Source organism: Podarcis tiliguerta, assembly GCF_965153285.1.
Source record: "Podarcis tiliguerta genome assembly, chromosome: 1".
NCBI classification, from domain to species: Eukaryota; Metazoa; Chordata; class Lepidosauria; order Squamata; family Lacertidae; genus Podarcis; species Podarcis tiliguerta.
In genome coordinates, this window is record NC_139534.1 from 87,209,351 (window position 1) to 87,221,571 (window position 12,221).

The 12,221-nt window shown below is 44.0% G+C and overlaps 1 protein-coding gene across 35 annotated transcripts in view; it reads left to right on the top strand.

Annotated features, from left to right (window-relative positions):
* The first annotated feature begins 1,871 nt into the window (after positions 1 to 1,871).
* Positions 1,872 to 12,221, top strand: part of GPHN (gephyrin) — a 231,080-nt gene continuing 220,730 nt past the window's right edge. For 6 of the 35 annotated variants that reach the window (XM_083456682.1, XM_083456689.1, XM_083456688.1 and 3 more), the window contains exon 1: positions 1,901 to 2,075. In XM_083456682.1, coding sequence (XP_083312808.1) covers positions 2,012 to 2,075 — 64 coding nt within the window. In that variant the 5' untranslated portion in view covers positions 1,901 to 2,011. Of the gene's footprint in view, positions 2,076 to 12,221 lie in introns of all 35 variants that reach the window. The other 29 variants (XM_083456696.1, XM_083456706.1, XM_083456681.1 and 26 more) reach the window with 12 other exon arrangements.

Genomic DNA, 12,221 nt, shown 5'->3' on the forward strand with positions numbered 1-12,221 from the left:
GTTTGGCCAAAAAATCATCGACTATTCCATTAGTTTATGTGTACTACTAGCTCATACTTTTATTTGTTTGTAAGCTGCTTTGAATACCATGTGAACAGCGGAAAATGCGCCACATGAATATATAAATAAGGCTGAGATCCCATGTACACTTACTTGGGAGTATGCTGCATTTGAACCCAGTGAGAGTGACTTCCAAGTAAATATGCATAGGATTAGGCTGCAAATACCAATTTGGCACAATGGTTCCATACAAAGAGATGTGCATTGTTGACTGTTCCACAGTTGTAGAGTTCCTGTTTGAAACCTATGGTAAAATATTTGTATTTTGATGCATTTCTAAGGGCCAGGATTAAACTTACATTGAATATGTGTGTTTGTTTTTATTCTGGTTTGGACTTTCATTTTGAATATCTTACCTTCTATAGTTTTTGTATTTTATTTATACCTTCTTGTTTATATATGCTGTGAGTGGATTCGAATTATTGACGAAGAGCTTAATGTCAAAACAAGTTATATTAAAATGATTTTCAGTAGTTATACTTTTTGGTTCTTATAATCAATGACTTCTGCACTATTTGGAAGATCTGCTAGTGAAATCTCACTGTTTATCACTATTATTAAACTAGAAGAGTTAATTAATCTGTGTAATCTAATATTTTAAAAGTTGCTGTATGAAATGCCACTGAACTTTGCAAAACAGCACAAGGTCCTTTAGAGTGTATGCATGAAAAACACAGGTGTATGCATATTTTTGTTTATGGTGAGCAACTGTGTTATGGTTTGTGAATTTGATACTCTGTCAGTTTATTAACATTAATTGCCAAGCTCCTATCATGGCCCTTAGCAATGCAACTGCAAAGCCTGTGTACATGCACTGAAAGTGAAAGTGGGTACAGTACTGTCATGTGTTTTTGCTGTATGTATTTTAAAGCAATGCAGGTGTGTGAACCTGCAGAGTGATGCAGGGTTATGCAATGCAATGAGTGAATGTGAATGGAATGTGGGAGAATGCATCGCAGTGTGTTTGCATGTGCTATACATCAGTAATGAGCAAAATTAAACGACCAAAGCTCTTGTGGTTTGAATTTAGCTGTTCCAAATACCTGAACGCTGTATTTCTCTTCTTCCATTTCACAACCTTTCTACGCCCTGCCATACCAATAAACTCCCATTGGGCATATGGAGCGTGCATACAATACAGAGCAGGAAACGTGGTTGCAATGTGAATGAGTCTCTGAGCGATGTGTTTGGAGGGCGAGAATCTGCCCGTCAAATGCAGTAAGTGCGCGTGCAGTTGCCTGCACGTATGAATGCAGTGCAGTATGTGCCAGTGCAGCGTGATGCAGTCAAGTACGTGTGGATGTAAAAATGGTGACTGATGTTGGTGTGGGTGCAGTGCAGGTACATGCCGGAAAATGCCGGCATGTTCCGACTGCTCCAGGTCCCCGAATATTCCTGCCGTTTCATTTAGTACGGAAAAGAAGCAATGGGGATTCTGAAGACAGGCGAGATTCAGGTATTTTCTGCGGCGGGGAAAGGAAAGAAAGGGGGGAAAGCACCCTGTTCGGATTCCCCCAGCACCGGTACAGCAGGACCTCCCCCAACGCTCCTCGCAGCCCAATCGGATCCGACGGAGGAGGCGGAAAAGAAACAGAACCAAACGAGCCAAGGCATGGCCCGCTCTCCCGGCGCTCGATTGCTGCTGCCTGAGCCCAGCACTTGAGAAGTCCTCCTCCGGCCAGGAACTCGCCCGCGTTCTTTTCGGCTCCGCCCCGCGCCGAGCCTGGTTCGTCCATTTTCCCCGAGGCTCCTCCCCCTCCCCGCCCCGCTCCATGCACTTCTGCTTCGCAGCCCCGCCCCCGCGCCGCCCCCTCTCCCCGCTGGCTCCGCCTCCCGCGCGTTCCCTTCTCCCCTCCTCCTCCTCCCCCTTCCCCGCTCTCGCGCTCCTTCTCCCCCCCCTAATTTCCCCCCCACCCGCCTCCCTGTCAGTGCGGTGGCTGCGCTGGGAAACATGGCGTCGGAGGGGATGATTTTAACGAACCACGACCACCAAATCCGCGTCGGGGTCCTCACAGGTAACGAACCGCGACCGCGAAGCGGGGCAGAGGTGGCTACGGGTCGGGGCTCGCGGTCAGGCCGCTCCACGCTGGGTGTCCCCTCAGCCGCCGCCGCCGCCTCCGTCGTGCCGCTGCCAGCTCCATTGCCACTGCCTCAACCGCCACCTCCTCCTCCTCCTTTCCCGGCCGTGGCTCCGACGCCGCTGCACCCGGAGCCCGAGCGCCCCTCGCCGGCTCGCGTGTGTGCTCTCTCTCCCTTCGCCCCCCACCACCCCCGGCTTCCTTCCGAGCTCGGCCTCGGCAGCGTCCCCGGCGTCGCCGGCTGAGGTGGAAGAGAGGGAGGACGGGAAAAGCTGGCTTGGCGGGCGAGCGAGAGTAAGGCTGCTGCTGGTGGGATTGGGCGCTGCTGTTGCTGCCGCATGCGGGCGGGAGGCTGTTCAGTGCCGCAGCCTCGAGTTCTCCGCTCCCGCTGGGGACTGGCCCGTAAATAACCCGCGTGGAGGGAGGAAGGCAGGCGATTGGGGGGGGGGATAAAAAAGGGAGAAGCGGCGGTGTTGGGTTTGCCTCGGGCGCCGAGGGAGATCCAGGTGCTCAGGGAAAGCGGATGCATGGCCAGGAGCGGCATGCTCCCCTTGGCTTCCCACAGGCCCCGGAGGAATCCGAGCTGGGCACCCCTCTCCGCTTTCACCGGGGAGGGGATCGCCTTCAGCTTGGGCCGAGGTGGCATTCCTTTGCAAAATTTTCCTTTCTTCACACTGGGTCCTTTTCATTCCGGAGGAGGCTGTGTGTGTGTGTGTGTGTGTGTGTGTGTGTTTGGAGGCGTGGGGGGAGGGGGGTTGCTAATGGGTGCAGGGCTATTTCCAAACGCTGGATGCCGCCCCCACCAGTAACATGCCCTTGGTCACCCCCCTCCCCTCGTTTACCCCCCCCCCTTAGTGGGACCGATCTCCCCCACTGCGCTGCCCAGAGGGAGAAGCAGCAGCCGGCGCCTCGTAACCAACCGCCTCCACCTCTCGTCCGCTCGAGCGGGCAAGTGAGCAGCGAAGGCAGCAGCCAGGGACCCGCTACCGACGCCTCCACACTTTCTTTGGGTGGCACGGCAGAAGGGATTGGGCCCAGCCTTGCCACCCAGAGGGCGACTCTGTGAGCTGGGTGGCTGCTGTTGGCTCTCCTAACCAGGTGGACAGAAGCAAAGGAAGCTGCAAGGAGCAGCTGCTGCTGTCCTGTGGTGGATTGAATTGGTTCCATTGCACTGGCCAGAGGGAGCGGGGAAGAGTTGGGTGGCATTGACTGCTTGTTGCCCTGGTTACTTAAGTGCACAGGTGACCAAGCAACAGAGGTGGCAGGTCATGTGTTGATTGGAATTGAACCCAGAAGGCCCAGTCCTCCCAGCTGTGCCAACTAGAGAAAAGGAGTGATTGAGTAGGGGCAGTCACTCTTGCTTGCCACTGCCACTTGCTCACCAGCCCACCCAAGCAGCCACTGCCACTTGTTTCCCGGCTCTCTCTGAGCAGCAGTGTTGGAACCAATTCTCACCATCACCTGAAGACAGAGGTTGGTTAAGTGTTCCCCTTGCTGCCTGCTTTGTGCCCCACTGGAGGAAGGTGGCCTGTACACAGAAGCAGGGAACCAATGCATCTTGTGTGGTGACTTTTCTTTTTTGGCTTGTGGCATTCAGAGGCAGATAGATACTTAGGGTTGGTGTCAGTGCGTGTGCCTAAGAGGCTGGGATCTTGGCAGTTGCCCAATGGGGCTGATCTCCAATACCAGCCTTCTGTTCACTTGGGAATTTTCTTCCAGGGCATAGCTCTCTAGTGAGTATGTAGTGTGGAGCTTTGATCCCCCCCTCCCATTTCTCTTTTTGGTGATATGGCTGCCTAGATGTCTGTCTTAGATAGCTGAAGACAAAGCTAGAGGGTTTGAATGATCTATGAGATTAAATTGGATGTGTGTGTGATGATCAGTAGGAGGGGGAGGCAGGCCAGTGGGAGTTGGAAAACCCTAGAGATTTTTCTTGCACATATTTTCATATTCCTTTTAATTGAGACTGGGTGAGAGCCACTCTGTCCCCTGAAGGAATCTTGTTACAGAATGTGAGAAGATAAAACAGCTGAATGAGAAATAGAACAGCAAAGTATTATTTTTTTGCCTTGTGGTATTAAATAAAAATGCCTCTCTTCTTAGAAAAAAAGGTTCTGTATTCATGTACTGCGTACTTGGCTGCCCCAGATTTTGCGGGAGCCTATGGCCTGCCTATGAATAGCAACTTGGAACCTTCCTGAGTGTGAATGTGACTGGGAAATCCCAGTCTGATGATGCGCTGTTCTCTTCTCTTGGTACTGAAACTACCAGCCTCTGATTTTCATCTTCAGTAGCTGCCAATAGAATGTAGTTGTTAGGCTTGAAATTCTCTTCCTTTTCCTTCTGTCAAGCCTTTCTTGCAAGAATATTGTGGCAGTGTACAAAGTTCTAGAAGCCGCTGCTGTAAGAAAAACATAAATCTTAATGATGCTTCGGCATTGTAGACAACTGGATCGTTAAATATGGCAGATGTGGTTTGGCAAGGTATGAAATTCAAACTGCTGGAATTGTTTTGTCTTCCTATTTGCATATTTTCCTTATCTATACTCTCAGAGGCAGGGGTTCTTACAGAAGTCACATAAATGTCTAGGGGGAAGTATATGCAAATACATTTTGAATTTTGTTTTGTGGGGCCAGGTTTACTTTATTAAATGGTAGTTCTGACTGTCTTTATGTTGCATTTGGGAATAAAGCAAACCCAATTGTTTGACTTCATCATTTTTAAGAAAAATTATAAAAACAAATGATGGTTGTACATGATATATGCTTCTTGAAAAGTAATCTGTCTTAGTGTAATGATTTTCCTGCAAGTGTTGCAAAATTTCTTTATTTGTCTGGTTGGTGTAATTCCTATTCTACAGAAAGATGTGAAACTGATTCAAAATACATATTATTTTAACCTGAATGTTTTCTGTGTCTTTTAAGTTTTGCCTCCTGTAATTTAATAATTACAGTTTGATGGATGTTTATTAGAATTGCAGATGGAATCTGTAGGTATTATCAAAGTAATTTATGATGTAGAACCAATTTTAATTCCTCTGGATTTGGTATAATCATCGCTACTGTTTCTTATGTAGCATTTTAGAAATAATTGGAAGTCAGTTGTTTCATATTCATAAAGTTTATAAAAGAGTCTATAAGCATCAATATTTTAATGTACTATAAGTGTTGCATTGATTGGTTAGGCAAATGCTAAAAGTACTGATAGGTTTTTCATAGCAATTATATTGAAGTATGTTATTATTCTTTCCTTTCATTGTGAGACAGATACAGTAGTTCTATAGTGAATAGTATGAAGGTATCCTGTGTGTTTAAGAGCTTTGTCCACAAAACTCTACCTGTTTTATATGTGATCTTTGATAGCATTGTTTGTCAAGACATTTAAAAATACGATTAAAAATATAATTTGATGTAAAAGTTAAATCCTTACCTTTTGGTTACTCCCACAATTCAATTCAAATTTTAAAAAATGTCTTAGTGCTTTCTGAAAGTTGTCAGGTTAGAGCTAAATTTCTAAATTTTTGGGGAAGTTAGTTAATCAACTGTAGGGCAACCAGTAGGAATGTCCCGTAGATTAGTGCAGTATATTGCTGTTATCATGGTTGAGGGTGTTTGGTTAACTTTAGACACTGCAACAATACCAGGTCTCCTGGCTATGTTAGGCCCTGTCCAGAATGTGTTCAGGGACCTAGAAAAATATTCAAACTTCTTTAGCACAACTCCCCCGCCTCCCAGGCCTGTCTAATTCCTTAAAGTTTCTTAAGGTTGCAGTCCTATGCTCATTTAACCTGGAAACAAGGCCCATTAAACTTGGTGGGCCTTGCTTCTGAGTAGACGTATAGAATTTCATTGTAAGATCCTTCAAGTGAATGTTTCATGGGTATACAAATAATTACTGGAACATGTAGTATTACTTGACCAGTGCTGCTATAATATAGAACGTGGTTGGAATGTAGGCTAATATATGTCTTGTGATAGTTTGGTATTTAGAAATAAATGGTTATAATTTATTTTTCTGTTCACTTTTGAACAGTAAATAATGTTATTAACATCTATGCTCTTTTTTGTGAATGTTGATCACTTTGAACTTTTTGGCATAGCTGATCTCAGTTCAGTGGCTGCAGAAGTGTAGCCTGGAAATAATAGTTAATAGCTAGAACCATTGAGTGATGGATTTGCTACCATAGTGAAATAAGGCTTGAGATATTCCTCATCACCAAGGAGTTCTGAGTACTACATGTAGTCTATCCTGAAATTATTAAGTTAGTAAACTTACATCCTAGTCTTAAGCAGGATTTTGGAAGTAAGTTCCATTAATGCCATGGAACTTGTTTCCTGATATATGTGAATATGGTTCAGATTCTGACTGGTCATCTACCATGTAATTGGAAAACAATCATAATGCTGCAAAAATCATCACTTTCTCTTGGTTTCAGATAAGAGAAGGTTTCAGTTGCTGTAAAAAAAACCTACTGTATGCACTTACTTTAAGCATCCATTGGCCAGGAATGATTTCAATTAAAACCACACTATGTGTTTTCCACCAGAACACTCTTACTTAATTTTTTTCCTACCCAGGAATCATAGGCATAGTTCTGGTGTAATCTAGGGCATGCTGCTGTCAATTTCATCACCCCCTTGGTGGAAGGTAAGTAGTTAGGACTTCCATACTCAGTGCAAGTGCAGCAACCATATTTAATGGGCACAGGGAGAATAAATGGCATATTTACTTTGCCAATGTGTTCTTTCAAGTCAAATCCATACTCCAATAGTGGTTTTTGTTCTTTGCAAAGATAAGGTAATGGCAAAGTTTTCTAAGCCAGGGGTTCCCAAACTTTCTACCCCACAGCCCACTTGAAAGGGCAGAAAATTGCAGAAGCCTATCACTCACAAAACAGGGGCACACAGCCTGTCAATAACGATGGCAGATAGAGGAAGTATTTGACATCATCCGTTGGCAATTGCCAACATAATTTTCTATTAATATCAAATCAATAGGAGGGGGTGGGGCAGGCAAGTGAGGAGGGACTTGGCAGACGGTAGCATTGAGGCCCAGCTGAAAATTACTCAGGACCCAGGCTCCCAGTTCACTGTCTGAGAATCACTGTTCTAAGGTGCTCACCCAGTATTTATTAAAGGGGAAAATTGCAATAGGAGTTGGGAGTTCAGCAACATCAGGAAGACCACAGCTTCCCATGCTTTTAGTTCATGCACTGCTTGTCTTCACGGAGGCATTTGGTTTCCCATTGTGGCAAACAGGATGTTGGACTTTATGGACCTTTGGACTGAGCCAGCAGAGCATTCCTATGTGTGTCTTGTTTACAGCCTTCCATAATCACAATTTGGAAAGCCATTTTAGGTGCACCCAAGGGCCTGAGCATTCTGAGTGGAACTTCTGACATCTTTCTTTGACCAGTAGAGCTCTCTTGCTCCATCATACACTTTTGAAACTAATCTCAACACACACACCCTTTTTAAAAAGAAACAGTTTTGTGGTTCAGGATTCAAAAGCCCTGCTTGGTATACTGAGTCAGCTGGGGTGCTGTTTGGTACTTTTCATAGGATGTGAAGCTGGGAACTTCTATTTCTCCCTGGATTCAATATAATGTACTATTGGCATTCCTCTTCAAAGCAATGTCTATAGTTATAAACTTATAAACAGATGCATTTGCACATTAAACACATACGCACACATACTGATTACACATTCAAGTATGCATCCAGTCATCATGTAATTACATCTTATTCTTAACACTCCATCTTATCTTGACATAGGAATGTAAATACTATGCTTGACATTTAGTTCTAATCTAGTTGTCTAGGGTCTCTATTGGACAGAGTACAAGGAGTAAGATTGGAATGTACAGGTAAACAGGTACATATAATCTCATAATTTATTATTTCTAGATGTTTGGTGCCAGATACTGTTTAACTTGCTAAGCAACTCCCTCTAATGTTTTAACCCTAGAATATATGTATCTTTTTCATGTATACTGGAGTAGAAGATAACATTTAGAGCATATTAATGCTATTATAATATGTGTCCTAAAGTTTCAGGAATCTGAAGGTATAGTTTAACTATTCCCTTCATAATATTAGGCAAGTTTTCTTCCCTCCCGAAATGGCGTTTCCATATGAGCAGTCAGTCAAGTGGGAACCGTGACTCATATGCTAAGTAAGCCTTTCCAGACCTGGTGAACTGCAACTCTGATTATCCCAAATTGTTAGCTATGGTGGCTGGGACTAATGGGAATTACAAAATGGCTCAGGGGTACCAGGTTGGAGACGGCTGTTTGTTAAATCATTCTCTCCCTCCCTATGATGGGATGCGGGTGGCACTGTGGTCTAAACCACTGAGTCTCTTGGGCTTGCCGATCAGAAGGTCAGCGGTTCAAATCTCTGCGACAAAGTGAGCTTGCATTGCTCTGTCCCAGCTTCTGTCAACCTAGCAGTTCAAAAGCACACCAGTGCAAGTAGATAAATAGGTATCGCTGCGGCAGGAAGGTAAACAGCATTTACGTGTACTCTCGCTTCTGCGACTGTGTTACATTGCACCAGAAGCAGTTTAGTCATGCTTGCCATATGACACGGAAATCTGTCTGTGGACAAACACTGGCTCCCTCGGCCTGAAACGAGATGAGCACCACACCCCATAGTTGTCTTTGACTGGACTTAACTGTCCAAGGGTCCTTTACCTTTTACCTATATATATGATGGAGAGGAAAGTGTGTATTATTATTGCTTGCCTTGCAGTATGCTAAGCCCCCAGATAGGTTTATAAGCTTACATTCAACCTGAGGGCTTTTTCTAGGAGATGCTGCTAAACTTTCTTCAGTCTTCTTTGTTTCTTAAATCAGAGTATTTCTTTGAGATTTTAGTGCTTTAAATTACCTTTGTTTTGGCAATTCACATTGTCACTTTGCCTCTTCCCCCCACCCCAAAATGAGATCACCATCTGATCCCAAAGTGAGATTGCTGGCTTCCTTCCATGTGCCACTTTGCCTTCCCTCCCTACCCCAAACATGTAAGTTCAAAGCTAGCACAATACCTTGCATAACACACACACACACACACACCAGTATTTGTAAATATTAATTTTTGCCACTATTGCAGGGGTTGAGCACTATATGTGTTTGTTGTGTCCAATTACGAATTGCTATTAAAAATGTGCTATTAACAGTGTGTCACAGATGTGAACTATGCATTAGTTCATGTGTTTCAAAAAAATAAATCAAACGTGCAACTTCAAAAAAAAGCGGCTAAACATTCTGTTGTGGCACTCACAACCTATGTTTCAGGAGCCATCTTGTGAATAGCTTATATATCTGCATTTCTTACATGGAAATGGAAGAGTCTGCCTTCGTGGGTGAAGTCAAACCATTGCAGAGTTTCAGCGCCAGCTGTGGCTCCAAATACAGGAGAGGTGTTTTGTTTCAGCTGGGGCAGATAAAGACATCAGTTATGGCAGATGAAAGCATTGGGTAGTGCTGACGCAGGTGTACCGTGCCATTTCTTCTTTCTGCGCTCCTCCCACTGGACATTCCTCCTCTGGTCACTGGGGGGATACACAACCTGATTGACTGTCTCTAGGTTGTGGTCATTTGCAAGGGATTCCAAATGTTGCCAGCCTTCATGTTGCATTTACAGACATCTTTGTAATGCAGGGTTGGTCAGTCAGTGGGCCTGGTGCCTGAAGCCAGCTCCCCATAGAGCTTGCGGATCCTGCCATCTTCCATTCTGTTGACATGACCAAGCCAGCATAGATGTTGCTGAGACAGGACTGTGAACATACAGGAGACATTTAAGACTCTGTCCTGCCATATGATGCCCAAAATCTTCCTGACACAGCGTGCATGTGGAAGGCGTTGAGGTGGGTTTAAGTTCCCCATGTCTCACTACCATAAAGCAGCATGCTCAACAAGCATGGTTGCTAGACCTTCTTCTTGGTATTGGTCGTTAGCATCACTTTCTCCCATACTTTTTTCTGGAAAGGCGAGTCATTGCCATAGCCGGCTTTGCCAGTATGCTTGTCCAGTTCAGCATTGGTTGAGAGGTTGCTAGTTATGGTGGAGCCAAGATAGACAAAATCGCCTACTACCTTAGGCATGTGGTCAGCGCTGCTAATGCGTGGAATGCAGAAAACGCCCTGTCCCAGAATGTTGGTATCTGTCAGGCTGATTGAAAGGTTTGGGCAGAATGGTGGATGAAACTGTAGAACTTCCTCAGAGTGTGCTGTCAAGAATGCATCATCTGCAAACAACATCTCTCTGATAAGGATCCACCGTACTTTTTAAAGATAAATATAGAGCCTATAATATAGATGTGTGGAAACAAACCGTATTATTTGAAAGAGTTTTACAAAAATGGATGACCACTTACCTTCAAGGAAATGCAAATTCATTTGTGAAATAGAAATACCATGCGTTACCAATTAAGGTCCTTTTAAACAAATTTCCAGGTTAAAAACGAAGTCATGAGGCAATTAACAATATATGATAAAATAACAGTCAAATAAAATATAACGGCAAATGGATTAATATCATATTTGTCTAAATCTATTATTGAGGTTAGGGACGCAGGTGGTGCTGTGGGTTAAACCACAGAGCCTAGGACTTGCTGATCAGAAGGTCAGTGGTTTGAATCCCCCGCGACGGGGTGAGCTCCCGTTGCTTGGTCCCAGCTCCTGCCCACCTAGCAGTTCGAAAGCACATCTGTGCAAATAGATAAATAGGTACTGCTCCGGCGGGAAGGTAAACGGTGTTTACGTGCGCTGCTCTGGTTCGCCAGAAGCGGCTTAGTCATGCTGGTCACATGACCTGGAAGCTGTATGCCGGCTCCCTCGGCCAATAAAGCGAGATGAGCACCGCAACCCAAGAGCTGGCCACGACTGGACCTAATGGTCAGGGGTCCCTTTACCTTTTTATTATTGAGGTTCAATTTTGCCCTCAGCAAAATTTGAGAAGGTGGTGGGAATTGAAATTGGAATTTAGAAATTGAAGAGGAGACATGGAACAGTCTGTGGATTAAAGCGTCATACAAATCTGTATTGGCAACAACAAAAGAAAGAGCCCTTAAAATTGTACATGGCTGGTACTTAACACCTTGATTCCTAGCTAATATAAAACTGGACAGTTCTCCCTTTTGTTGGAGAGGAAAACCACTATAAGGACATATCAGCATATATGGTGGGAGTGTCCAAAAATAGAAAGGTTTTGGAAAAAAACACATTTACTGAAATACCTTTAAGTACAAGGCAAACAGTTCCCATGACTCCAGGACTAGCTCTGCTTAATTTGTATAATGCTATTTTGCAAATTGGAAATAAATAACTCATAACACATCTGTTAATTGCTGCAAAAACAGCCATTGTCAAGAGATGGAAATCATTACAATTTTTCACTATGGAGCAATGGTATAATGCAATTTGACAAAAATTAAAATTGTTCTTGATAGAAAATACCTTTTACTAATGGTTACAATCTAAGCATACACATTGTTATACATAATTTCATATCTGTAATAAATAAGATATATATACTTATTATACTCTTAATATAATCAGAAATGTTTATCTGAACATAGACTGTTTATTTTCATTCTCATTTTATGTAACTGTTTAATGCTGTATGTCTAAATGTAATAAATAAAATTAAAAACAACAACAGCAAGTGTCCTGGAGACATCCAGGGTCAGGCCACTGGCACCATCTGGACCTGATTATCACCAGGTGATGAATACTGAACTGTGTTTGTGTCACACAGAGCTATCACAATGCCAACTGCAACACTGATCACTCTCTGATGGTGAGCAAGATCCTTCTGCAGCCAAAGAGGACTGACCAATAACACAATTTGTGTGGCCATGAATTAATTCTGCCAGCAGTACTTGAACTTTGGGATTGCTTCTCTGATTCCATCAAATAATATCTATTGAGAGACAGTGTCGAAAAAAGGAGGAACTACATCAAAGAGGCAACCTGCAATACAGCTATGTCCTCCTTTGGCAAAAGATAGAAGTAGATCCCTGGCTGGTTTGAGGATGGCATTGAGGACATGGAGCTTGTTATTGCTGCAGAGCACGAGG